The 27,439-nt window shown below is 61.9% G+C and overlaps 3 protein-coding genes across 4 annotated transcripts in view; all 3 read left to right on the forward strand.

Moving 5' to 3' along the window:
- The window catches only part of Brd4 (bromodomain containing 4), a 29,963-nt gene extending 28,056 nt beyond the window's left edge, over positions 1-1,907 (forward strand). Inside the window, exons 19-20 of the mRNA XM_042670579.1 lie at positions 11-248; positions 385-1,907. Coding sequence (XP_042526513.1) covers positions 11-248; positions 385-453 — 307 coding nt within the window. The 3' untranslated portion in view covers positions 454-1,907. The remainder of the gene's footprint in view (positions 1-10; positions 249-384) is intronic.
- A 4,927-nt stretch (positions 1,908-6,834) lies between these two features.
- Ephx3 (epoxide hydrolase 3) lies at positions 6,835-10,451 on the forward strand. Of its 2 annotated transcripts, none has more exons than XM_042670686.1 (7): positions 6,835-7,098; positions 8,033-8,118; positions 8,356-8,513; positions 8,619-8,747; positions 9,773-9,876; positions 9,968-10,104; positions 10,225-10,451. In XM_042670686.1, exons 1-7 carry the CDS (start codon positions 6,835-6,837, stop codon positions 10,448-10,450), a joined length of 1,104 nt encoding a protein of 367 aa, XP_042526620.1. In that variant the 3' UTR covers position 10,451. The 2 variants fall into 2 exon arrangements, with proteins under 2 accessions (XP_042526620.1, XP_042526621.1); XM_042670687.1 differs by having other exon boundaries at positions 6,835-7,077.
- Positions 10,452-12,469: 2,018 nt separating this feature from the next.
- Positions 12,470-27,439, forward strand: part of Notch3 (notch receptor 3) — a 44,728-nt gene continuing 29,758 nt past the window's right edge. The window contains 4 exon segments of the mRNA XM_042670631.1: positions 12,470-12,538; positions 13,119-13,729; positions 13,840-15,068; positions 26,681-26,759. Coding sequence (XP_042526565.1) covers positions 12,470-12,538; positions 13,119-13,729; positions 13,840-15,068; positions 26,681-26,759 — 1,988 coding nt within the window.

A 27,439-nucleotide genomic window follows, 5' to 3' on the forward strand; every position in this document is an offset into this window, starting at 1 on the left:
CCGCGCCCAGGAACCGAGAGGATGAGGAGGCGCTGGAGCAGGCGCGGCGCGTGCACGAGGAGGCGCGGCGGCGCCAGGAGCAGCAGCAGCAGCAGCGGCAGGAGCAGCAGCAGCAGCAGCAGCAGCAGCAGGCCGCTGTGGCCGCGGCCGCCGCCCCCCAGGCCCAGAGCTCGCAGCCCCAGTCCATGCTGGATCAGCAGCGGGAGCTGGCCAGGAAGCGGGAGCAGGAGCGGCGGCGGCGGGAGGCGGTGAGCCAGGGGTCCCGGCACCCGCACCCGAGGTGGGAGGCGGGCAGGCCCACCCGGCCTTCAGGGGCCCCTGTGGCTCCCCGGGGAAGGGGCCCAGCTCTCCCCTCACCGCCATCTTCCTCACCCCCTCCCCCAGATGGAAGCTACGATTGACATGAATTTCCAGAGCGATCTCTTGTCCATATTTGAAGAGAACCTCTTCTGAGAGCACCTCGGTGACTGACTGTGACTTTCCTGGGAAACGTGGACTCTCCATAGTGTTAGGGGCGCGGAGGAAGCGGGGCCTGGCCCCATGCATGCTGTGCCCGGGGCGGGCCTGGCGGGAGCGCAGGAGCGCGGAGCCCGCCTGCCTTACAGCCAGCGAGGACACGAGCCCGCGCCGCGGGCGCCCGCGTGCCAGCCAGACCCACGCCCCGCGCGCCCCCACCCGGCACCGGGCGAGAGGCCCTTCTCTCCGCCAAATGTCTACACAGTATACACAGACATCGTCGCTGCCACCCTGACTGGTTTCCTGTCCGTGAGAACGTGGCGTCCGCGGCGCCCTGCCCGCCGGGAGTCCCGGTCCACAACGCAGCATGGCCGCCCGTCCCCCAGGAGGCTCGGCCGGGCCCCAGCGGGCTGCTGGGCGGGCGGGCCACCGGCCACCCCTGCTGGCACTGACTTTGCCTTGAACAGACGCCCTCCCCTCCCCCCACAAGCCTTTAATCGAGAGCCGCTCTCTGTAAGTGTTCGCTTGTGCAAAAGGGAATCGTGCCGTGGAGGTGTGTGTGTGTGTCCGTGGCCGCACGTGCGGGCCTCGCTCACCAACCAAAGTCAGTTCTTCCCACCTGTGTTTCTGGGTTTTTTGTTTTTTTGGGGTTTTTTTTTTGTTTTTGTTTTTTTTTTTGGTTTCTGGTTTTTTTGTTTTTTTTTTCTATATATATTTTTGTTGTTGCTGAAACCTATTTTATTTTTAATTATCTCCTCTCCAGACACGATGGCACCGCTTCCCTCGGAAATGGTGTGCTGGTGTCCGTGGGCAGCGGCCCGGCCCGCCGCGGCCGTGTGTGACCCTGGCTGTACTGTGTAGTGAACGTAGCTGGCATATCTTTGTTTGAAGTTTGTTGGTGACTCCACCAAACTGGTGTAAAAAAAGAAAAAAAAGAAAAAAAAAAGAAAAAAAAAAAACACAAAAAAAGCAAAACATATACAAAAAAACCCTCCTGCCTATATTTTATTCAGTTTCAAACTTTTATTAGTCTATTTTTAATTAATTATAAAATCAGAAAGCTGCGATCTCTCGTCCTCCCTCTCCCCCATTTGTTGGCTTCGTTTTTAATGTCCAATCTTTTTTTACCAAGAAAGGAAGGAAAGGGGTCTGGGACGAGGCGGGCCTGGGGGGACCACCGCGGGAGGCAGAGCCCCCCCCCGCCCCGCCCGGCGCCCCGGGTCTGACCGGCCAGCTGTTCTTTCCCGACCTTTTTTTTTTTCTTTTTTGTTTTGAATTTTGTAATGAGAGCCCTGGGCGGGGTAGTGCGCGCCACGAGAACACACTCGACACCGCGACGCTGGTGCCTCGCTCGGTGTTGGCCAAACTCGGGAGTCACTGACTGGTTTGACTTGGATACGGTGAACATGCGTCTGTACTGATCATGGAATAAACACGTCTCTCTTTTTTAATTGCTGGCGTCTCCCTGACATTTCTTTGTGAACCAACTGTTGCCTAGGCCAGGCCCCAGGGCCCCAGGGTGGCCCCCCTCTACCCCCCACCTTCTGAAAACTTTCCACAGCCACCATAGAACCCCAAAACTGCTCTCCATGGCCCCCCCTGCCTTTTTCTGCCCAGGAGCCCTTCCGGCACACAGCTGCGGGGACAGTACGTGGCAGCCGCTCTTCTGTGGGTCAGCCCCGCGCTCCCCCGCCACCCCCTCCCACGTCCTCCGCCACGCCGCTGCCCCATCCCACCTTGCACCTCAGCTCAGGGTTCGTCTAACTAGGCACACTTAGGTGTGTACACATTCCCCTCCCACAGGATCCTCCCCTGCCCGCACCTGTCCATAAGGGAACCCACGGGGGCAGACACGAGTATGTAGCATGCAGAGACATGCATTGAACTTTCTGGAACTGTGTATTAGCCCACATCTCCCTTTTACGGGAGGCGGCGGGGCCATGAGTATCTCGGCCAGGGGAGAATTCAGGCACCCGGCAGGCAGCCCACCGTGCCTACCTCGCCCTCCACTGAGTTAGCACATCTGCCTGTTTGCTTCTTTCTCATCCCACCTGCCTGGTTTTGCTCCTGTTGAAAGACTTCACTGAGACGTGGTTTTGTCTGAGCCTTCCTGCTCAAGGCTTAGCATTCTGCTAGGGCCTCTCCACACCTTCCTTGCTGGGGTTTCCTCAGACAGGGCTGTAATTAGAACTGGGATCGATTTCATTTCTCCGGCCATGTTCAAGTTGCTCCCACAGTACTAGAAACCTTAGTCCTATATGAGAGAAACTCGCTGTACTGTATGCACAGGCTGCTTGGCTAATAATTTTATCAGTGAATCTGAGACTTGTATTTCAACACTTTAGACATTTGTAGAAGGAAATTCAGACTTTTCACTTATATACTAAAGGTTTTTTTTTTTTTTTTGGTGCGGTTCTCGTTGCAAAAATAAACATTTGTACTGAATTATACAAGTTCCTCTCCTGTGGCGACTTGCTGTGTTTGAGAAGGTGGAGTTGAGGGAGTCGGGAACAGGGTACACATGTGCCGGAAAGAGTGATTCTCACACCCACCATCCATGCAGACAGACCAGAGGACTGGGAGACCCTGGCAACATCAGATTGTGAATGAACCGAGTTACAGGGTGTATAACAAAACCTAACCTGTGTGCAATGCACTCCTGTAATGCCAGCCAGCACTTGGGAGGCAGAGGCAGGAGGAGGGCAGGTTTCAGGCGAGCATGGAGTACATAACAAGACAGTCTCAGGAACAGATAGGGGATGATAGCATCTCACACCTGTAATACTAGTACTCAGTAGTACTCAGCAGGCTGACATCTGAGGCTTGTGGTCCAAGTCCAGGCTGGGCAGAAATGCCTGGTGAGACTATAATCACCATCAAAAGCTCCAAGTGGAACTGTGTGGCTCAATTAGAATGCCAGGAAAAGTGTGAGGCCCTGAGTTCAAGCCCTCGTACTGGCACAATAGAAAAGATTATAAGTTATCCATGCCTTCACCCCTAAAAAGTGCTTAATCATCTCTACTTTTTTTTTTCTTTTGGTCGGTCATAAGGCTTGAACTCTGGGCCTGGGCACTGTCCCTCAGCTCTTCAGCTCAAGGCAAGCGCTCTACCACTTGAGCCACAGCGCCACTTTTGGTTTTCTGGTGGTTCATTGGAGATAAGAGCCTCATAGACTTTCCTACACGGGCTGGCTTTGAATTGTGATCCTCAGATCTCAGCCTCCAGAGTAGCTTGGCTTTAATCTCCATTCATGTCCAATTAAATACAAAAGAGAGAGAGAAATGAAGCTGTGGCTCAAGTGGTAGAACACTAGCCTCCAGCAGAAAAAAGTTCAGGAACAGTGCCAAGCCCCAGGACCTGCACACACACACACACACACACGCATGCATGCACACACACACACACAGACACACACACTGCATGAATCTAGGGAGAGAAAACAAGTACAAATAACAGTGTAAACTGACTCAAATACATTGTTTACCCGTGGCAGAATGGCTTTAATAAACCATGGGCTTAATTAATTATGGTCCCTGCAACAGGATAATGTTTACTAGCCTGTTGAGTCAGTCTTGTGTAAGAGCTGGGAGATGATAACAGATGAGTAAAGTTAGAGACAACCAATAGTGACCCAACCCGGAGTCAGCCTCGAAGCAGTGATGTAAGCAGTTCAATAGGTAATGCCCCAAGTTGGTAAATGTTAAACAGTTGCACATTGAGCCCAAACTGGTGTCTCGAGGATCGAGGTTCAAAGCCAGGCCAGCAAATCCCAGAGACTTATCTCTGATTCCGGCAACAATCTGGTTCAGTAGAGCAGTAGAGGGCCAGCCATAGCAGAGAGTTGAGTGAGAAAGGGAGGCCGTAAATTCAAGCAACAGGTAGAAAAGGAAAGGCTGGCACTGGTGGCTCGCGCCTGTAATCCTAAACTATCCAGGAGGCTGAGTTCTAAGGATCACGGTTCGAAGCCAGCCTGGGCAGGAAAGTCCGGGAGACTCTAACCTCCAATAACCCTAAGAGAGGGAAGGGCAGGAGGGAGGGAGGGACGGGCAGAGCCGGAGCCAGGCCCAGAGCGAGCACTTTGGGCAGAGCTAGCTGGGGGGGCCGCGCGGCGCCCCGACCGCGCAGGGCCCGGCGCGCACGCGCGGCTCGGCATGGATGACCTCGGGGTCGTGGGCCCGACGCCAGGCTGCTTTCACGGGATCGCCCTAATGACAGGTGTCTCCAAAATGGTCTGCAGGCAGCATTGAGAAACAGGAAGAGGAGCGCTCCTGGCAGGGACCGGGCTCTTGACTCGGTGCCCCGTCATGCCCGGCTCTGCCCTGCTGCCTCTTCCCGGCCGCAGCCCCGTGACTCAGTCCCGTCCGTCCTGCTCCAGATCCCCAGTCCGGCCTCCCGCCCCGTAGGCGGCAGCCACCTGCCCATCACTTCCGGACGGGACCTGTCGCTGGGACATCAGTATCCGCCGCTGTCCAATCACATCCCAGGAGGGGCGGGCTGACGGGCCCAGCGAGCCAATGGGAGGACTGAGCGGGGCTGAGGGCGGGGTAAGCCTTCCCTTGAAACCAGGACTTGAGGTAAAGGCGCTCGCTGCTGGGTCTCAGGGAACCAGCCGGGAGGGGAGGGTCGAGGGTGGGCTGGCACTCCCAAACCAAGCCGGAATGCTGCGAATGAGCGCGCCTTCCTCCAAACTCCACCCTTAGCTTCCGGGAACGCCATATTAGGACATGGCACCGCCTCCCTCATCTCATTGGTCGACCTCCAGGCCCACGCCCCAATGCAAGACCTCCTCACACACACCCTGGGCTCCGCCCACTCTTCTGTCTACCCGAGTAAGCCACGCCCACAACTCCTACAAAGCTTCCAAGCTAAGTGGACATTACATACATGCACGCAGGCCACACCCACCCTGCACATGCCCCGCCTCCCACCCAAAGCCCCACCCACTTCTGCCAGACGAGGCTCCGCCCTTTCTCCGGTTTACCTGGGTGGGCCACGCGCTAAGGCGGAGCGGCGCTTTACCAGCTCGCGGACCACACCCACCCCGCAGTGCCACGCCCCCGTCCCCGGCTCCGCCCACTTCCCTGTCCGCTCCCCGCCTGAACTGTCTGCCTTCTTGTTTTCCAAATATTAATTGAGATTACGTGGCTACACAACGCTGCGGCATATACTTAGCTGAAGTTACAAACAACCGAGTCTTCACAATGACAGTCCGCACCGTCTTACTCTACACTGCCTTTCACGAACCGGGGTCGCGAACATCTCTTTCCCGTTCTTAGTGCCAGCGGTTCCCGCTCCCTCATTCCCGCCCGCCCATCACTGGCCCTTGAGTTCCTCGGCTCGTTTTCTTCGACGTCCAGGGCAGCTGAGGGTTCCCCTTTGCTTTCCACCCGCTATCCACGGATGCCGTCTCTGCTCCACCTTCCCTCGTGGGCACGGGTGTACACGGTCTATGAGTAAAGACACAGTCATCTAAAAACGATGCGGCTAACTAGGAAGAGGCGTTTCCTGATCTGTGGGCTTCTTTTCAGTGTGCACATTGTTTATGTTTTGGGGTCGTGGGCCCTCAGCTCTTCAGCTCTAGGCGAGCGCTCTGCCACTTGAGCCACAGCGCCACTTCCGGTTTTCTGGTGGTTCATTGGAGATAGGAGTCTCACGGTCTCTCCTGCCCGGGCTGGCTTTGAACCGTGATCCTCAGATCTCAGCCTCCTGAGTCGCTGGGATGACAGGCGTGAGCCTCAAGCGCCCGGCTGTGGACCTTGTTTTATAGACCAACGAACAGGTGCTTGGGTATCGCAGTTTGGTGCTTCTGTTTTCGTCGGTCTTGGGGCTTGAATTCGGGACCTGAAGGCTGCCCCAAGACAGGTGCTCTACCACTTTGGGCCACAGCTCAACTTCCAGCTTTATTGTCATTCATGGGACCTAAGAGTCTCCCGGACTGTTCCTGCCGGGGGTTGGCTTTGAACCGCGATCCTCAGATCTCAGCCTACCCGAGTAGCTGGGATGGCAGCAGGCGCTGGGTAACGTCTTCCTCGGAGACACCTGCGGGACAGCCGCCTCCCTTCGGGGCTCGGGTGCCGGCCCCGCCCCGAGGCCCCGCCCCCTCGAGGCCCCGCCCCTCGGACACGCCCCCAGAGGCCACGCCCCCGGGCCTTAGCGTCCCCTCCGGGCCCGCGCGGCGCCCAGGTGCGAGCGCGCCGCCGCCTCGCTGGGTGCGTCATGTGCGGCGGCCGCGCGCCTGCGTCCTCGGAGCGGCCCGCGTTCCCCGACGGCGCGGAGCAGCAGCCGGCCGCCGGCCGCGGAGGGGGCCCAGGCCCCGCGTCGCCGCTGCTGCCCGCGCCCCCCGCGCCCCCCGCGGCCCCCGCGGCCCCCGCGGGCGCCATGCCCGAGCTGGTGGTGACCGCGCTGCTGGCGCCCTCGCGCTGCTCGCTGCGGCTGCTGCGCGCCCTGGTGCGGGGCCTGGCGGGCGTCGCCGCGCTGCTGGCCGCCGCCTTCTACGGCTGCGTGGCGCTCACGCACGTGCTCTGCCGGCCCCGCCGCGGCTGCCTGGGGCGGGCCCGCACCGCCGTCCCCGCCTGCCTGCGGGACCCCGCGCTGGGCCAGCACGGCTTCCTGAGCCTCAGGGTGAGCTCGGGGCGGGGGGCTGCGGGGCCGAGCGGGGGCTGCGGGCCGGGCGGGGCGGGGCTGCGGGGCCGGCGGGAGCGGGCCGGAGCTGCGGGACGGGCAGGGGAGTGGGGACGCGGTGGGATCGAGTCCCCCGCCCGCCCGGGAGGCCCGGACTGGCTCCAAGCGCAGTGAGGAGCCAGGCTCACCGCCCGCGGCTCATCCCGGCCACTCCCGAAGGCTGAGACCTGAGGATCGCAGTTCGAAGCCAGCCCAAGCAGAAAAGCCTCCAATGACCCCATCCACCGACAAGCCCGACGTGTGGAGCTGTGTGTGGCTCCAGTGGCAGAGCGCCAGCCTTTGGCGAAAGAGCTCCAGAGACAGCCTGAGTGCGAGTCCCAAGACAGGCACACGCGCACGCGCATACGCGCACGCGCATGCACGCGCGCGCGCGTGCGCGCACACACACACTTAGCAACCCAGGAAGGAGGCTGAGATGTGAGGATCCCGGTTCAAAGCCAGCCCCAGAGCAGGAAATCTCCAGTCAATTGCCAAAAAGAAAAAAGCCAGAAGTGGAGCTGTGGCTCAAGTGGTAGAGCACCAGCCAGAAAAAGGAGAAGGACGGAAGGAGGAGGAAGAGGAAGGAGGAGGAAGAAGGAGGAAGAAGAAGAGAAGGAGGAGGAAGAAAGAAGAAGACGAGGAGGAAGAAGGGGAAAGAGGAGGGAGGAGGAGGAAGAAGAAGAAAGGAGGAGGGGGAGGAGGAGGGAGAATGAGGGGGAGGAGGAAGAAGAGGAGCTAAGGGACAGCACAAGCAGACCCTGATTCAGGCTCCAAAAGTAAGTACACAGAGCGGGCTGGGGAGGCAGCTGCAGGCCTGGCTCAGGCGGGTGCTCCTCCCGCAGAGCTCGGGCCTGGCTCAGGCGGGTGCTCCTCCCGCAGAGCTCGGGCCTGGCTCAGGTGGGTGCTCCTCCCGCAGAGCTCGGGCCTGCGTCTGCACTACGTCTCCGCGGGCCGTGGCAACGGACCCCTTATGCTGTTTCTTCACGGCTTCCCGAAGAACTGGTGTGTATGGCTTCCTGGGGCTTGCGGGGCCCCACATGGGCAGGACTGGGCCTGGACGGGCTGACTGGGGCTGACTGGGAGTCCGGGATGCCTGCAGGGGTTGGAGCGGAGATGGGATCCGAGGTCTGGGGCTTCCCCATCCACCCCTTCCAGAAAGCCCAGCCGCCCAAGGGTTCTGCTGCTAATCTGATGGTGGTGGTAGGACACTGACTCAGCCTTCTCTCTCCCACTGGGCAGGTTCTTCTGGCGCTACCAGCTCAGGGAGTTCCAGAGCCATTTCCACACCGTGGCGGTGAACCTGCGTGGCTACGGCCCCTCGGATGCGCCCAGGGATGTGGACTGTTACACTACAGAGCTGCTCATGGCTGACATCCAAGATGTCATCCTGGGCTTGGGTACCTGCCATTTCCATCCTGCCCGCGCCTGTCTCTTCCTGCTGCCCTGCTTGCTAGCGCCCTTCCCAGCCCCGGCATGAGCCTGGCACCTTCTGTCTCTCCCAGGCTACTCCAAATGTGTCCTCGTGGCCCACGACTTCGGCGCCACCCTCGCCTGGAACTTCTCTGTCTACTTCCCGTCCCTGGTTGACCGGATGGTGATCGTCAGTGGCCCCCCCAAGTTTGTGTTTCAAGGTGTGTCTGGGAGGCTGGGATGCACCCCACGTTCCCACCCCGGGGAGAGGGGAAACTGAGGTGAGGAAAGTAAATTAGTCTGCTTTGGGTAGCAGGGCGTAAACAAGCAAATCACAAGCGACAGCCGGATCAGATGCCTTCTCTGGCTGTTCAATATCTTTTACGAAACTCAATTTGTTAGGTTAATTTGTTGGGGTGCTAAGTATGAACGGGACCTAGATTCTCAAGTGTTCTGCTTAACACACATTCCGCCCCATCCATACCTGATTTGTTTTTGTTTTTGGTCGGGGGTGGGGCTTGAACTCTGGGCCTGGGCGCTGTCCCTGAGCTCTTCAGCACAAGGCCAGCGCTCTACCACTTGAGCCACAGCGCCACTTCCAGTTTTCTAGTGGTTTATTGGAGATAAGAATTTCACAGCTTTTCCTGCCCAGGCTGGCTTTGAACCGTGATCCTCAGATCTCAGCCTCCTGAGTAGCTAGGATGCCAGGCGGGAGCCTCTGGCACCTGTGTGATACCTGATTTTAACCACCAGCACTATAATCATGTATTCGTTCTCATTCTCTCTCTTCTTCTCTCCCCCTCTCCCCCTCTCCCCCTCTCTCCCTCTCTCCCTCTCTCCCTCTCCCCCTCTCCCCCTCTCCTCTTCTCCCCCTCTCTCCCTCTCTCCCTCTCTCTCAGTTTCTTGTCTGTCTCCCTCCTGTATAAATGCCAGCTCCCTGAGGAGTTTGGCATCCCATTCCCTGCATGTCTTGAGTCTAGAGCAGAGCCTGGCACATAGTAGTTACTAACGTACGTTGCCTGAAGCAGGGAAGAATGAATACATCCCATCTCCGGTGTGCAGAAGCCAAGCCAGTGGCTATGGGGATCCCCCAGGAACCCCATGTCCCATTTTGTGGCTAGGATGACCCCCCCCCCGACACAGAGGGATGCTGGCTCTGGCGCAGGAGGTGGTGTGTGTGTGATGTGGGGGTACAGCCCCCCCCAGCCCAGGCCTCACATCCACTTCCTGTCATCCCATTCTCAAGACTATGCCCTGCGCCACGTCGGCCAGTTGTTCCGATCCAAGTACCTGTTCTTGTTCCAGCTTCCCTGGCTGCCAGAGAAACTGCTGTCCATGTCTGACTTCCAGGTCCCGCGGGGTGAAGGCCGGACGGGTGGAGGGAAGGGGTGGGGGCCGGCTGGGCTGGACACTGAAGCCAGAGGCCTTGCTGTGTGTCCAGATCCTGAAGTCCATTTTCACCGACCGCAAGACGGGCATTCCCTGCCTGACACGCGATGAGCTGGAGGCCATGCTGTACGACCTGACGCAGCCCGGCGCCCTCACCGGCCCCATCAACTACTACCGGAACCTCTTCAGGTGAGGCCACACCTTCCGGGAGAGGTTCCAGAGAGTTCCGGAGCTAGGCATTGGGGGGGGGGGGGGGGGCATCTGTTCATCTGTCTTGTCTATCTCTCTCTCTCTCTCTCTTGGCCATAGAGACTACCCCGTAGAACCCCAGGAACTGTCCACACCCACGCTGCTACTATGGGGGGAGAAAGACCCCTACTTCCAGACAGGACTGGTGAAAGCCATCAGCAGCCACTTTGTGCCGGGCCGGCTGGAGTCCCACATCCTGCCAGGCTCAGGCCACTGGATCCCACAGACCCACTACCAACAGATGCACGAGTACATGTGGGCCTTCCTGCAAGACCTGCTGGGCTAGGGGACCTTTGCATCCACCTCACACTCGGGGCTGACTCAGCCAGGCCCGCCCCCGGTGCGTGCCTGCAGTGCCACACCAGCGCACCTACCCCGTGAGCTGCTCACCCACTCCCAGATTGGGTGTGAATGGATTTGGGAGTGCTCTGAAATATGCAACCTTTTTATTTGGGGCCCATCCTGGGGCTTGAACTCAGGGCCTGGGGCACCGTTTCTGAGGGTTTGTTTTCTTCTTATTATGATTATGTTTTTGCTCAAGGCTAGTGCTCTATCCTTAAGCCACAGCTCCACTTCCAGCTTTTTGGGTGCCTCATTGGAGATATAAGAATCTTCTAGACTTTCCTGCCTGGGCTGGCTTTGCATGGGCATCCTCAGATCTCAGCCTCCTGAGTGGCTGGGATGATAGGCGTGAGCCAAGGGCCCTGACTCACATATTAATCATTGTGCTCACACTCGGGTGTGCAGGTTGCGTGCGGGTAGGAGTAAGCACTCGGACAGTTGGAAGCAGGTGCGGTTCTCTAAGGCGCTGGGTGCCTGCCTCAGTTCCTTCCCCAAGTCCACACGAACTGTAACTGCCCTTCCTGTTAGTTAGTTCCTCCCCTCCTCTTCCCTAATAACTCATCCGCTACATAGCACAAGCCCCATGAGGCTGCTTCCCATGTAAGTGCACATTAATTAGAAATGAACTACAATTAAATGTAAAATTAAAGTAGCTCTGCATCTTAAGTATTTGAACCTCGCATCCATTCCATGAGATTGTATCAGTGAGGGTATTTCAAGTTTAAATGGGAGGCCTTAAAACACACACACACACACCTGTGGCTCACACCTGTAATCCTAGCTACTCAGGAGCCTGAGATCTGAGGATCAAGGTTTGAAACCAGCCCTCATCTCCAGCTCACCACCCTCATCACCAAAAAAAGAAAACAAAAAAAGGCCCAAGTGGATCTGTGCTTCAAGTGGTAGAGCATTAGACGTGTGCAGAAGAAATCCAGGGGGGCTGGGAAGGTGGCTCAGTGGTAGAGCGCTTGCCTCACATGCCTAAGGTCCTGGGTTCGATTCCTCAGCACCACATAAGCAAAAAGAAAAAAACCAGAAGTGGTGCTGTGGCTCAAGTGGTAGAGCGCTAGCCTTGAGCTGAAGAGCTGAGGGATAGCGCCAGGCCCAGAGTTCAAGCCCCAGGATGGACCAAAAAAAAAAAATCATAAAACTAAAACATTGTGAGGTAGAGATTGGGAATCGGGAATCTCATGACTCAAAGACTAGCTCTGGCATCAAGGAAGCAGCACCCCATCTCAACCAATAGCTGGGCCCATGCCCAGGCACATGCTTGTCATCCCAGCTCCACAGGAAGCATAAATAGGAGGATTGTGGGCCAAAGCTGGTTCTAGGTAAGACACAAGATCCTACTGGAAAAAATAAAGCAAAGAGGGCTGGGAATCTGGCTTAAGTGGTATTGTACCGCCTTCCAAGTGTGAGGCCCTGAGATGAAACCCTAAAACTTAAAAAACTACTATTTACAGTAGGGGGAGAGAGAGAGGATGATGATGATGATGATGATGATGATGATGATGATGATGGTGCATGAATGAAAGGAGGGAGGAAGAGTGAAGAAAAAAAAATGCCCTCTTCTGAGCAAGTCCTTGCCTGGACCATCAACTTTAAGAGTATTTTAATTTTATCTATTTGTAGAAAATAAATGCCTGGAATCTTCCCTGGCACTTAGAAGGTTCCAAGAAATACTTGGGTAAAAACGTGATTGGGGGGGTTGGGAAGGTGGCTCAGTGTAGTGCGCTGGCCTAGCATGTGTGGAGCCCTGGGGTTGATTCTGCAGTACCACAGACAGAAAAAAGCTGGAAGTGGTGCTGTGGCTCAAATGGTAGAGCACTAGCGTTGAGCAAAAGGAGCTCAGGGACAGCGCCCAGGCCCTGAGTTCAAGCCTGAAGCCAGGGGCTCCAGGGGCTCACACCTGTCTGTAACCTATTCAGGACCTGTAAGCTATTCAGGAAGCTAAGATCTGAAGATGGCCATTGAAGGCCAGTCAGGGAAGGAAAGTCCGCCAGACTCTGATCGCCCATTAAGCACCAAAAAAGTCAGAAATGGAGCTGTGGCTCAAGTTGGTATAGTGCTCACCGTTGTCACCACATACACGCGCACACACACATGCACACGCGCGCACGCTGCGGCATAGGGAGGCCCCGGGTTCAAGCCTCAGGACCAGCACCAAAACAAAAAGAGCAGGGGTCCACTTGCCTGGCTCCTGAACACGTCCCACGGCAGAGGAGACCCTCAGGGGAAGGAAGGGGACCTGGAGACCCTCTCCAGCCGGCTCAGGACAGCCCCGGGCCGCCCCACCCCCTGGGAGCCCTAGTGCGAGTCAGGCTCATGTCTCTTGTCCCCGCGGGGCTGAGGCTGCGGCCCATCCCTGGGGATCGGCCCTGGGCTTTGTTAGGATTTCTGCCATCTGAAGCCATTTTTTTCCATCCAGCAGTTCCTGCTGACTCCGGCGGCCTCTGGGCCCAGCCTCTGCGCACAGGGCTCACGTGTTAGAGTAGGAGCCGGTGTGGAGCTGCCCGCCCGCAGCCCCGCACTGCGCTGTGTGCGTCCCGGCCTCGCGCTCCACCCCGGAGCGGAGCCCCATCTCCACTTGGGGCTTTGTCCTTCCTGGCTAGCTGGCGGTAAAGCCTCGCGGGTCGGTCCTTCCTGCCCCGGGCTGGCTTCGAACCGTGCACCTCCGACCCAGCCTGCGGGGGTGGCTGGGAGGCGGGGCTGCGCCGGCGGCTGGAGCCCGCCCTGCCCGCACCCGCCCTGCCCGTGCCCGCCCTGCCCTGCCCGCGCCCGTGCCCGCACCCGCCCTGCCCGTGCCCGCACCCGCCCTGCCCGCGCCCGCCCTGCCCGCGCCCGCCCTGCCCGTGCCCGCCCTGCCCGTGCCCGCACCCGCCCTGCCCGTGCCCGCACCCGCCCTGCCCGCGCCCGTGCCCGCACCCGCCCTGCCCGCGCCCGCACCCGCCCTGCCCGCGCCCGCACCCGCCCTGCCCGCGCCCGTGCCCGCACCCGCCCTGCCCGCGCCCGCACCCGCCCTGCCCGCGCCCGTGCCCGCACCCGCCCTGCCCGCGCCCGCACCCGCCCTGCCCGCGCCCGCCCTGCCCGCGCCCGCACCCGCCCTGCCCGCGCCCGCCCTGCCCGCGCCCGCACCCGCCCCGCCCGCGCCCGCCCTGCCCGCGCCCGCACCCGCCCCGCCCGTGCCCGCCCTGCCCGCGCCCGCCCTGCCCGCGCCCGCCCTGCCCGTGCCCGCACCCGCCCCTGCCCGCGCCCCGCCCTGCCCGCACCCGCCCTGCCCGCGCCCGCACCCGCCCTGCCCGTGCCCGCGCCCCGCGCCCCGCCCTGCCCGAGCCCGCACCCGCCCTGCCCGCGCCCGCCCTGCCCGCGCCCGCCCTGCCCGTGCCCGTGCCCGTGCCCGCACCCGCCCTGCCCGTGCCCGCACCCGCCCTGCCCGTGCCCGCACCCGCCCTGCCCGCGCCCGCCCTGCCCGCGCCCGCACCCGCCCTGCCCGCGCCCGCCCTGCCCGCGCCCCGCCCTGCCCGTGCCCGTGCCCGTGCCCGCACCCGCCCTGCCCGTGCCCGCACCCGCCCTGCCCGCGCCCGCCCTGCCCGCGCCCGCGCCCGCCCTGCCCGCGCCCGCACCCGCCCTGCCCGCGCCCGCACCCGCCCTGCCCGCGCCCGCACCCGCCCTGCCCGCGCCCGTGCCCGCACCCGCCCTGCCCGCGCCCGTGCCCGCACCCGCCCTGCCCGCGCCCGTGCCCGCACCCGCCCTGCCCGCGCCCGTGCCCGCACCCGCCCTGCCCGCGCCCGTGCCCGCACCCGCCCTGCCCGCGCCCGCCCTGCCCGTGCCCGTGCCCGCACCCGCCCTGCCCGTGCCCGCCCTGCCCGCGCCCGAGCCCGCCCTGCCCGAGCCCGCCCTGCCCGTGCCCGCACCCGCCCTGCCCGTGCCCGCCCTGCCCGTTCCCGCCCTGCCCGCGCCCGCCCTGCCCGTGCCCGCACCCGCCCTGCCCGCGCCCGCACCCGCCCTGCCCGCGCCCGTGCCCGCACCCGCCCTGCCCGCGCCCGCACCCGCCCTGCCCGCGCCCGTGCCCGCACCCGCCCTGCCCGCGCCCGTGCCCGCACCCGCCCTGCCCGAGCCCGCACCCGCCCTGCCCGCGCCCGCCCTGCCCGCGCCCGTGCCCGCACCCGCCCTGCCCGCGCCCGCCCTGCCCGTGCCCGCCCTGCCCGTGCCCGAGCCCGCACCCGCCCTGCCCGCGCCCGTGCCCGCACCCGCCCTGCCCGCGCCCGCACCCGCCCTGCCCGCGCCCGTGCCCGCACCCGCCCTGCCCGAGCCCGCACCCGCCCTGCCCGCGCCCGCCCTGCCCGTGCCCGTGCCCGCACCCGCCCTGCCCGCGCCCGCCCTGCCCGTGCCCGAGCCCGCACCCGCCCTGCCCGCGCCCGCCCTGCCCGCGCCCGCCCTGCCCGCGCCCGTGCCCGCACCCGCCCTGCCCGAGCCCGCGCCCGCCCTGCCTGGGCCCGGCCTCCACGTCCCGGCTGGGCGGAGGAGGGGGGGTCCCCGGCTGCGGCGGCGGGGGGTCCCCGGTGGGGGGGGGGTCCCCGGTGGGGGGGGGTCCCCGGTGGGGGGGAGGGGTCCCCGGTGGGGGGGAGGGGTCCCCGGTGGGGGGGTCCCCGGCCGCGGCGGGCGGGCGGCGCCCCGCCGGAAGCGGGGGGTGGGGGGGGGCGGCGATGGCGGGAACGCCGGGCCAGGCCGCCCGGCCCCGGCGCGCAGCGCGGACGCGGCCCGCATGCTGACGAGCCCCCGCGGCGGGAAGGCCAGCGCCGGCCGGCCGAGGCCGGGCCCGGGCGGGGGAGGGGTGCCGGCTTGGCGCGCGGACGCGTCTAGGGGGGCGGTGGCTCGGGCCGCGGTTGCCGGGGTGACGGGGAAGGGTTGATGTTCACCGGAACGGGGCGCGGTTGTCAGGGTGACCGCGGGCCCGGCGCAGGCTGACGGGAGGCCTCCGGCCGTTGCCGTGGCGACGCCGAGCGCTGACGGTTGCCAGGGTAACTGGAGGGCGCCTTCAGGGGGCGGGGCGAGAGGGGAGGCGTCGGGGCGGGGGGGGGGGGCGGCTCCTGAAGCGAGCCAACGCGTGGATTGGGCAGAGCTCAGGGATTGAACCAATAGAAACTTGTCATTAAGTATAGGCCCACCCTCCCCTCCAAATGGAGCCAATCCGGATGCGCCTTTCTTCCGCTCCACTTGACCATCTCCTTGGGCCAGAGTGGGGGTCCTAGTCTCAGGTTCGGTTCATTCATGGCCTCCCTGCCTCACCCACTCATTCATTCGCTCATTCCCCCATCGGTGGTCACTCCGATCCTGCTCCCAGCTGGCCTCGCCGTCCGGGACGGGACAGGCCCTGCCCGCAGTGGTCAGAGCCCCCCGGGAACGAGCACCTGCGGGCCCTGAGGCTGCCTGGAGGAGGCAGCAGCGGGACCGAGACAGAAAGAAGCAAACTGGGCTGGGGTGTGCGTAGCAAGTACAGAGGCCCTGGGTTCCATCCCCCGTACCGAAAAAGAAGAGACCAAAAAAATACCGGTACGCAACAACTGTGCTCCACCCCAAGGAAGCCTCATCCGTAAGCAACCAGGGAGAAACGCTCCAGCCGGGCTCCGTGGCGCACACCTGCCATCCTAGCCACTCACGAGGCTGAGATGGGAGCATCGCGGTTCAAAGCCAGCCCAGGACTAAAAAGAGTCTCTGTGAGTCTCCAGTTAACAGCAAACAACAACAGCAAACCGGATGGAAGTGGAGCTGTGGCTCAAGTGGTAGAGTGCCAGCCTTGATGGAAAAAGCCAAAGCCAGAGCACCAGGCCCTGCGTCCGAGCCTCGATCCCGAAAATAAACAAATACATAAATACACACACACACAAAAGGTCCCAGAGCTCCTGGAGGAGGCCGTGGGAGCCTCAAGGGGGCCATGTGAACTCTTTGGGGATGTGGCTCCCGGGAGACAAGAAGACAGGACTTTTATTCCGAGGGAAGGCTGACAAACTAATCCAGTCAGGTCCCCTGCTAGAATCCTCCCAGGACTTCCACTGCCCTTGGTTTAGAATCCCAGACCCTTTGGCCCTGTGGGACTCAGCCTGACCTCTCCCTCCTCCCCCACCCCATCCAGGCCACACCCCCCACACCCTCCTTGGTTTCCTTTTATCCATCTTCCGCTCTGGGTGTCCTCCATTGCTGTTCTCTGCCTGGACCTCCCTTCCGCTGCCTCCCTGTCTTCCTGCTTCCTCTCCCAATTTTAAGTCTCAGCTGTAATGCTCCTCACAGAGACAGGTTGGGGAAACGGCATACTGAGGTTCCTCCCTCCTGCCCTGTCCTGTCTTGTCATTTCAACCCAGTGCTGGGGACTGAAAGCCAGGGCTCAATTGCATTAAAAAGCACTGTTTTTTTGGTATGTGTGTGCCAGTTCTGGGGCTTGAACTCAGGGCCTGGGCACTGTCTCTGAGGTTTGTTTGTTTGTTTGTTTGCTCAAGGCTGCTGCTCTACCACTTGAGCCACAGCTCCACTTCTGGCCTTTTTGCTGGTTAACTGGAGACAAGAGTCTCAATGACTTTCCTGACGGGGCTGTCTGCACAGTGATCCTCAGATCTCAGCCTCCTAAGTTGCTAAGATTATAGGCATGAGCCACCAGCACCTTGTCTTATTTCTTGTCTATCTCCCTTCAGAGGAAATGGCTTTGTCACGTCTATCTGCAAGTTAGGGTGCCAAGATAAGTTTTTTTTGCTTGGTTTTCTTTTTTTTTTCCCTTGTCAATTGTGGTGCTTGAACTCAGGGCCTGGACACTGTCCCTAAGATTCTTTGTGCTCAAGGCTAGCACTCTATCACTGGAGCCACAGTGCCACTGCCAGTGTTTGAGTGGTTTATTGGAGATGAGAGTCTCACAGGAGCTTTTGTGCCCGGGCTGGCTTTGAACCGAAATCCTCAGATCTCAGCCTCCTGAGTAGCTAGGATGACAGGCGTGAGCCACCAGCGCCCAGCTTCAGGAGATAAGATTCATCTCCATTTAGCACCAAAAAGCTGGAGTTGGAGCTGTGGTTCAAGTGATAGAGCGCTAGCCTTGAGCAGAAATCTAAGGGAATAATGCTTAGGCCCGGACTTCAAGCCCCAGTATCACACACACACACACACACACACACACACACACACACACACACACACCCCACTGGGTGTAGAGGCTGGGTACTGACAATCAAAGAGGAGGAGCTGCACGTGGGCAGCAGACAGTGCCACTCTGTGGCAAAGAGCCACGGAGCCCATGGGGGGAGGGGGGGTGGTCTTCACGCATCAGACACAGCAGCAGGCCTGGGGGTTCCCAGACCCACGCCCCGAGGGCCCCCCCCCCCCCCGTGCCTCCCTGGATCCCACGGAGCTCCTCAGCCCCTGCCTGGATGTGAGGATCTCATCCCAACTTCCGCTCCCCGCTGTCTGCCCGGGGCAGGGGCTCAGGTTCCCTGTCAGCACGCAGGCAGCTGCATCTTGGCCTGGCCCCAGGCCCTGCGTCCCCGGGGGACTGAGCTCATGGAAGAGAAATGTAGGCCTGGGCCAAGTGTGGAGCCGGAGCAGGGGAAGGGGCGCACGTCCAAACCCATCACGTCGGAGATGCGAAACCGTGGGAACTGCTACCCGGATGGTTCCGCCCTGGGGGGGGGGGCATCGGGGTCCTTTGGGCTGGTCCCTCCTTGGAAGCTGGAGGTCGGGGAGGACAGCAGAGGCTTGGAGCAGGAGGAGCCCCGCCTTCCCCTGAGCACCAAGCTCTGTAGCTGTGTCCTATAGTTTCTACCACTCATGCCACCCACAGTCTGCTTTTTGAGCTTGAACCAAACTACTCTGTGTGTGTGTGTGTGTGTGTGTGTGTGTGCGTGCATGCGCGTGCGCGTGCACGTGCACACACGCCAGTCCTGGGCTTGAACTCTGAGTTTTTTAATTTATTTTTGCTCAAGGCTAGCGCTCTGCCACTTGGGCCACGGCTCCATTGCTGGCTTTTGGGGTGGTTCACTGCAGGTGAGGCTCTCACAAACTATTCTGCCCAGGCTGGGCTTACCTCTGTAATCCCCAGATCTCTTCTGAGGAGCTGGGATTACAAGCGTGAGCTACAGTCCCCTTCCCCACCTTTCCCCCTGCCTGCCACTGGCCCCTTTGCTCTTCTTAAAATAGTCTCAACAGGTTCCAGGGCTCACCACTGGGCATGCACAGAAAGTCCTCTCCCCGCGCTCACCGCCATTCAACCTCTCCACCCTCCCATACCCCACAGCCCAGGGATGACTGGCTGTGGACGCAGGCACAGACCCCATTTGGACTGGTGCCTAGGAAAACGGATGTCCAAGTTCCTTGGTCGCTTATCCTTGAAGAGGAGCGCAGCGCCCCTTCAGCAGCCTCTCAGGGAGGACTCTGGAAAAATCTGGTCTTCCCCAGTGGGTTCCAGCCACAGATTCTTCTCAGGATGCCACAGCCCCAGGGACTGGCACTGAAGAAGGTGGCTTAGGCCAATGCCAGTGGCTCATTCCTGGCCTCCCAGCTACTCAGGAGGCGGAGGTCTTAGGAGTGTGGTTCAAAGCCAGCCCGGGCAGGAAAGTCCAGGAGACTCTTCTTGCCAATTAATCACCAACAAGCAAAAAAAAAACAGTGGCGCTGTGGCTCGAGTGGTAGCAGTGCTAGCCTTGAACAAAAGAAGCTTAGGGACAGCGCCAGGCCTTGAGTTTAGGCCCAGGACTCTCTCTCTCTCTCTCTCTCTCTCTCTCACTCACACACACACACACACACACACAGTGGTTTGGTTCATGTCTCACATAGCATTTCTTATTTATTTTCTAGTGCTGTACCACTAAACCACAGTGCCACTTCCTCCTTGCATTCTTCTCCCCCCACCCTTCTCCTTCTTTGGTCAGTTGTAGGGCTTGAACTTGGGGTCTGGGCGCTGTCCCTGAGCTTTTCTGCTCAAAGCTAGTACTCTGCCACTTTGAGCCACAGTGCCATTTCTGGCTTTTTAGTGGGTAATTGGAGATAAAAGTCTCACGGGGACTTTTCTACCTGAGCTGGCCTCAAACCGCAGTCCTCATATCTCAGCCTCCTGAGTAGCTTGGATTACAGGGGCCCAGAATAGCATTTCTGCCGGGTACTGGTGGCTCACGCCTGTAATCCTAGCTACTCAGGAGGCTGAGATCTGAGGATCGTGGTTCAAAGCCAGCCCAGGCAGGAACATCTGTGAGACTCTTATCTCCAATAAACCACTAGAAAACCGGAAGTGGTACTGTGGCTCAAGCAGTAGAGCACTCGCCTTGAGCTGAAGAGCACAGGGACAGCGCCCAAGCCCAGAGTTCAAGCCCCATGACTGACAAAAAAATAAAAACAGAATAGCATTTCTTCTTAGCCTGGCCTCACATTCTAGTTACTCCCTGAGTTACCAAGCCCCATTGCATTCTGGGGATGCGGGGCCCCTCTGTCACGAACCCCCCAGCTTCCTGGGGTGGGTGGAGGGGAACAGAAGGATGCAGATTCTGGGCACTGTCAGCTTTTCGCTCAAGGCCAGTGCTCTACCACTCGAAGCAACAGCTCCGCTTCTGGCTTTTGGTGGTGATTTCCTGGAGATGATTCTGACAGCCCTTCCTCCCTGGACGGTCTTCAAACCAGGATCCTCAGAGCTCAGGCTCCTGAGTAGCTAGGACTACGGGTGTCAGCCACAGGCGCCTGGTTCCGACCATGTATTTTTGAAAGTAACCTTTCTTTTCAGTTCCTGCTCCAGGAGGAAGCCAAAGGGCCCTTTTGTTCCAGGCAGAGAGAGGAGCTTGGGCCAAGGCTTGGGAATCACAGTTTGACCGAGGGGGATGGCGGGGTGAGGAGGGGGCTGGAGGGGGGAGGCCTGGAAGCCCGGGGACTGGGGTTCCTTTCAGCCTGATAGCACGGGCTGCGCCCCGCGCCTCGCCCTCCTCACGGCCCATTGTCCCAGCAGCACACTCAGAGTGAGTAAGTGTGTGTGCAGCTTCTTACGCAACCTTTTTGCCTCTGCTGGAACTTCACACTCCTGTCCCGCTCCCTGCATTCCCTGAGGTGGGTTGGAGTCATGCAAATCCAGGTTGAATCCTCAGTTCTGGGCTGGGGGTGTGGCTTAGTGGTAGGGGCGTGGCCCCACGCTTGGGGCGTGGCTTGTGCTGAGGGCGGAGCTCAGTGAAGGACGGGGCTCAGCAGCAGGAGTTAATTGCTTACTGGTGTGGCTGGCCCGGCCTCAGAGGCAGGGGGCGTGGCTCAGAGTGGAGGGAGGGGCCTAGCAATGGAAGGCGTGGTTTAGCAGTGGCAGGCGTGGCTTAGTGATGGGGCGTGGCTCTGGGTTGTGGGCATGTCTCGGGGTGTGTGGCAGTCGTGGGGGCGTGGCTTAGCTGTTGGGCGTGGCTCCGAATGGAGGGAGGGGCTTAGCAATGGAAGGCGTGGTTTAGCAGTGGAGGGCGTGGCTTAGTGATGAGGCGCGACTCTGGGTTGTGGGCATGTCTCAGGGTGTGTGTGTGTGTGTGTGTGTGTGTGTGTGTGTGTGTGAGAGAGAGAGACAGTCGTGGGGGCGTGGCTTAGCTGTTGGGCGTGGCTGGGCGGGCGTGGCTCTGTGATTGAGTACTTGCCTAGGATGCCCGAGGCCCTGGGTTCCATCTCCGCACTGTCAAAACTAAGAAGCCAGAGGCTCACCCCCGTAATCCTAACTGCTCAGGAGGTGGAGATCTGAGGATCTTGGTTCGAAGGTAGACTGGGCAGAAAAATCTGTGAGTCCCTTATCTCGTTAGCCACTAAAAAGCTGGAAGTGGAGCTGTGGTTCAAGTGGTAGAGTGCCAGCCTTGAGCGAAAAAAGCCAACTGAGGGCGTAAGACAATCCCTGATAGGAGCAACAGAAAAAAAAAGTGAAAGCTGGTCGTCTTGCTCAAGCTGTAGCAGGTATGTCCTAATACACTGGAGAGAGACCACTAGTGATTCTGCCAGGAATAAACAGCCTGAGCTTAACCACAGGAACCAGCAGGCCCTGAGCTGAGGGGATGGATAGCTTTTCAAATAATTGGCCTCACCTCTCCAAAAAAAAAGTCAAAATTATGAAAGACAAAGTTGTTGGACTGAGATTGAATGAGATCAGGAGATCTGACAATTTAATTGCAACACATGATCCGAGATCAGACCCTGGATCCATGAAGAAGCATACTATATACGATTATATTGCTGGAACCAAGGGGGTGAACTTTGCATATGAACGGAGGGAGAGAAGCTGTAGGATATTTCTGCACATAAGTACCATGATGTGGGGTGTTCTTACCAAACGGCAGTGATGTGCCTGGAAGGAAAGAAATATCACTACTGGGGCTCAGTTACCACTTGCCTAGCATGCATGAGGCCCTGGGTTTGATTCCTCAGCATCACAGACACAGAAAAGGCTGGAAGTGGTGGTGTGGCTCAAGAGTGCTAGCCCTGAGCAAAAGAAGCTCAGGGACAGTGCCTAGGCCCTGAGTTCAAACCCCAGGACTTGGCGGGCCCTGTTGGCTTTGAACCGCGATCCTCAGATCTCAGCCTCCTGAGTAGCTAGGACCACAGGCCTGAGCCACGGGCGCGGTGGCTTTCTTCCTGGTTTTGCATCTGGGAGACCTGGGGGAGACTCTTGGACACGTCTGATGGCTTCTCAGCTAGACAGCTCTCCGTGCTGGAGTTGCGTCCAGGTACGACCGAGTGCTGGGAAAAGCACTGGGCAGCTGGAGTGTGGCTGGGGCTTGGCCGAGTCTGTGAGATCCTCAGGGTAGAGAGGAGCGGGCTGCTGCGGGAGGACGGTGCACAGGGCTTCCTGCAGCCCCGGCCTCCGTGCCAGGACTGGGAGCCGCTTTCTTTCTTTCTTTCTTATGTTCTTTATTTTAGATTTTTCCCTGGGTTTTCTCGGGTGACTTGGTGGCTGCAATTGTGCTGTTGTTGTGGTTGTTTTGGGGGGGTGGGGTGAGGGCGGCGACCCGGCCCTGGGGCTGCAGGGTGGGGGTGCGCCGGCCGGGCCCCGCGGCTCCCCGCACCGGGCCGGCCCGGCTTTCCCAGGGTCCCCCGCAGGGTCCCGGGCCGGGCGGGCGGAGGGTGGGCCGGGACCCCGCGAGGCCGGCGGGGGGCGGGGCGCGCGGGGCCGCCGGCCCCGGGGCGGGGCGAGCGGCCGGGGCGGGGGCGGGGCGGCCCGGGCCGGCTCACTCGGGCGAAGTTGGCGGCACGGAGGCTGGCCCGGGACTCGCCCGGAGCCCGCAGCCCGAGGGAGGCGGGAGGAGGCAGGGTCGCGGGCGGCCGCCGTGGGCCGGGGCCCGATGTCCCCGCCGCCGCCGCCCGTGCGGGCGCTGCCGCCGCCGCTGCTGCTGCTGCCGCTGCTGCTGCTGGCGGGGCCGGGGGCTGCAGGTGAGGGGCCGGGGTCCCCGGGCGCGGGGGGCGCGGGGGCCGCCACGTCCGGGGCTGGCGGGGGGCCTGGAAACCACCGATCCGCGCGGAGGGGGGCGCGCAGGTCCCGGGGTGCAGAGCGGGACCCCTGAGGTGGCAGAGCGGGGTGCAGGGCCCGCGATCCCGGGGCTGGGGCGGCGCGGGGGGCGCAGCCAGCGGGCGCGAACTTTCTCTTCTTTTTGGGGGGGAGCAGCGTGTGCCCCAAGATCCCGGAGACCGGCGTCCGCGCGCCCGGGCCGCAGCCGCGGAGGGCGGTGGTCGGGGTCCCCGCGGCGCCCCCCGCCCGGCCCCGGCACAAAGCCCCCTCCCCCGCGGCGGGCGGGGCGCGGGGGCGCGCGGGGCGCGGGGGGCGCGAACCGCTCCCAGCGCCGGGCTGGGGAAAACTTCCCAGGCCCGGGCGCCGCAAGACCCGGGGCGGAGCGCAGCGGAGCGGAGCGGAGGGGAGCGGAGGGGAGGGGAGGGGAGCGGCGGGGAGGGGAGCGGAGGGGAGGGGAGGGGAGCGGCGGGGAGGGGAGCGGAGCGGAGCGGAGGGGAGCGGAGGGGAGGGGAGCGGAGGGGAGGGGAGCGGAGCGGAGCGGAGGGGAGCGGAGGGGAGGGGAGCGGAGGGGAGCGGAGGGGAGCGGAGGGGAGGGGAGCGGAGGGGAGGGGAGCGGAGGGGAGGGGAGGGGAGCGGAGGGGAGGGGAGCGGAGGGGAGAGGAGGGGAGGGGAGGGGAGCGGAGGGGAGGGGAGCGGAGGGGAGCGGAGCGGAGGGGAGAGGAGGGGAGGGGAGGGGAGCGGAGGGGAGGGGAGCGGAGGGGAGAGGAGGGGAGGGGGAGCGGAGGGGAGGGGAGGGGAGCGGAGGGGAGGGGAGCGGAGGGGGAGGGGAGCGGAGGGGAGAGGAGGGGAGGGGAGGGGAGGGGCGGGGAGGGGAGCGGAGGGGAGAGGAGGGGAGGGGAGGGGAGCGGAGGGGAGGGGAGCGGAGGGGAGAGGAGGGGAGGGGAGCGCCGGGGAGGGGAGGGGAGGGGCGGGGAGGGGAGGGGCGGGGAGGGGAGTGGAGGGGCGGGGAGGGGAGGGGCGGGGAGGGGAGTGGAGGGGCGGGGAGGGGAGTGGAGGGGAGGGGAGTGGAGGGGCGGGGAGGGGAGTGGAGGGGAGGGGAGTGGAAGGGAGGGGAGGGGAGGGGAGGGGAGTGGAAGGGAGGGGAGGGGAGGGGAGGGGAGTGGAGGGGAGCGGAGGGGAGAGGAGGGGAGGGGAGGGGAGTGGAAGGGAGGGGAGGGGAAGGGAGGGGAGGGGAGTGGAGGGGAGGGGAGTGGAAGGGAGGGGAGGGGAGCGGAGGGGAGCGGAGGGGAGGGGAGGGGAGTGGAAGGGAGGGGAGGGGAGGGGAGCGGAGGGGAGCGGAGGGGAGGGGAGGGGAGTGGAAGGGAGTGGAGGGGAGGGGAGCGGAGGGGAGGGGAGTGGAGGGGAGGGGAGGGGAGGGGAGTGGAGGGGAGCGGAGGGGCGGGGAGGGGAGCGGAGCGGAGGGGCGGGGAGCCGGGCCGCCCCTGCCCCCGCGCCCCCGCCCCGCCTGCGCCCCCTCCCCGGCCGCTGCCCCGGACCCCGCCACCCCTGTGCGGGGACCGGAAGGGGCGAGGGCCGCGCGCCCTCCCCCGCCCCTCCCCGCTGGCCGGCCCCCTCCCTCCCCTCCCGGCCCCTCCCCCGCCCGGGACAATGGCCGCCGTCTAGACGCCCCCTCCCCCCGCCGTGCGCCTCGCGCTTTTCTTCGCCAGACAAAGCGGGACCCGCGCGGCCGGCCGGGCCCGAGTGGGGGCGGCAGGGGCGCCGCGACCCCCGACCCCGGACCGCGCGGGGCGGGGCGGCGGCCGGGCCGGGGTGGGGGGGGGGCGCACTGTCACACCCGCGTGCGCACAGCACACACCGCGCGCGCACACCAGGCCTCCACGCCAAGGCCGTGCACGCGCAGCCTGCACACGCACACGTGGAGCTAGACTCCAGGACAGCCCGACACACACGTGTGCATGCACACAGCTACACTCCAGGACAGCCCGACACACACGTGTGCATGCACACAGCTACACTCCAGGACTGCCCGACACACACGTGTGCATGCACACAGCTACACTCCAGGACTGCCCGACACACACGTGTGCATGCACACAGCTACACTCCAGGACTGCCCGACACACGTGTGCATGCACACAGCTACACGCCAGGACTGCCCGACACACACGTGTGCATGCACACAGCTACACTCCAGGACTGCCTGACACATGTGCATGCACGTACAGCTAGACTCCAGGACACACCTGACACAAGTGTGCACACACAGCCCTATTCTCAGATCACACTGTTGCAGAGGACATGACAGACACACGCAGATGCACACACGTGTGGGTCCCACGGCCCACAGTTAATGGGGCTCACTCCTCATCCTCAGTGTGTGTTCACAAACACCCAAAGGCTTATCCAGGTTGTAGTGTCCACACTTGCCTCAAGAGGAAGGGACGCAAGCTATGCTGGATCTCTCTGTCTGTCTCTGTCTCTCTGTCTCTCTCAGAGTCTTTTATGTCGTTCTGCCTCTTCTCTCTGTCTCGTGTCTGCTTGTCTGTCTGACAGACGGCAGCCTCACACCCACCCACAGCCCTTCACCAGCTCAGTCGTGGCCGCACCCCTCCCGCCTGGCAGGACAGTTAGACTGCACTACCCCTCCCCCCGGGGGGGATGGGCACACTGGACAGGGAAGCTCATGTCTCGGCTGGCTGCCCCTCCCTCCCAGTGCTGCACCCCAACATGGCACTCCTAGCTGCTCTCCCTCTCCTGGGGGCACGGCTCTCCCAGAAGCTGGCACTGAGGCTGGCCTGGATGGGGCACCTGCCCAGCACCCCAGCATTCCCGGTCCCAAGATGACCTCTCTTTATTTATATTTATTTATTTGTTTGTTTTTGTGCCCATCGCTCCTGAAGCTTGAATTCAGGGTCTAGGGAGCTGCCTCTCAGCTTTTTCCCCCCCGTCCTGGGGCTTGACCTCACGGCCTGGCGCTGTCCCTGGGCTTCAAGGCTAGTGCTCTATCACGTGAGCCACAGCGCCACTTCTGACTTTTTCTGCGATTGTGGTACTAAGGAATCGAACCCAGGGCTTCGCTCTACCACGGAGCTCCTTCCCAGCCCCCCAGCTTTCATTTTAATTCCAGGCTAGCTCTCTACCTCCTGAGCCAAAGCTTCACTTCCAGCCTTTTTTTTTTTTTTTTTTCTTTTGGCTGGTGAATTGGAGATAAGAGTTAGTTGGATGCAGTTTACTGCTCCTGCCTTCCCAGCCTCGAACGGCGATCCTCAAGATCGCAGCCTCCTGAGTGGCTGAGATGACAGGCCGGAGCCGCCAGCAATCCCCACTGTGATGCCCCTCAGGTCCCCATCTCCTCCCTACCCTGTACTTCCTGGAGCCCCCACCTCTGGGCCCAGCCGGCCCCTCCCTCTTCCCACCCCTGCCTTGTAGTTCCCAGGGCTCAGGCTGGCAGGGCCAGGGGCAGCTGCAGCCCAGCAGCTGGAGCCGGGCGGCGGAGGAGCCGTGGGAACTGGAGATGGGGGGGTGGCCTCTGTGCACCCACAGAGACCCCCCTCCACCCCCAGATCCGTGCAGCTGTCGCCTGGCAGAGAAGAGAGACAGACAGAAGGAGGAAGGGCGGGCGGTCGCTTTGGTTTGGGGTGCCTCCGTGCTTTGGCTAACTCAGCTCCCCTTACCTTTCTCCACTCCCCCCCATAGCGCCCCCTTGCCTGGATGGAAGCCCGTGTGCGAATGGAGGTCGCTGCACCCAGCTGCCCTCGGGCGGAGCCGCCTGCCTGTGAGTGCCCGGCTGTCTTCCCGGCCGCCTCCGTGGGTGTGCGTGGGGCGGGCATGTGTCTTCCTGTGTCTTCACCCACGTGCAGGGTTTGCTTTTTCGCAGCCGCTTCCGTGTGTGTGGCTTGGGTGGCTTCTCATGATTCCCCACCGGGAATGAAGTAGGGTGAAGAATGGGGGCGAGGGGGTGGGGGTGGTGTGTGCGTGTGTGTGTTCTGGAGTTGGTCTGGCCCCAGGTTCAAATCCCACACGGTGGCTAACCAGCTAGGAATAAACCCTCTAAGTCGCAGTATCCTCCTCAGAAAATGAAGACCACTTTTTTCTTTTCTTTTTCTTTTTGCCGGTCCTGGGGCTTGACTTCAGGGCCTGGGCGCTGTCCCTGAGCCTCTCTGTGTTCAAGGCCAGCACTCTACCACTTGAGCCACAGCACCACTTGCACTTTTTCTGAGTGGTTCATTGGAGATCAGAGTCTTACAGACTTTCCTGCCCGGACTGGCTTTGAACCACGATCGTCAGATCTCAGCCTCCAGAGTAGCTAGGATGACAGGCGTCTGCAGCTAGGCCTGCATCCGGTCCGGGTAACTGATGCAGTAACTGACTCAGTAAAGCCTTCTGGGGGAGGGGGGGGAGTCAGCCATGCCTCAGACCTCAGGATTGAGTGCTAGAGGCCTTTAATCCAGCTCA

Source organism: Dipodomys spectabilis, unplaced genomic scaffold, assembly GCF_019054845.1.
Source record: "Dipodomys spectabilis isolate Male_0828 unplaced genomic scaffold, ASM1905484v1 ptg000573l, whole genome shotgun sequence".
Classification (NCBI taxonomy): domain Eukaryota; kingdom Metazoa; phylum Chordata; class Mammalia; order Rodentia; family Heteromyidae; genus Dipodomys; species Dipodomys spectabilis.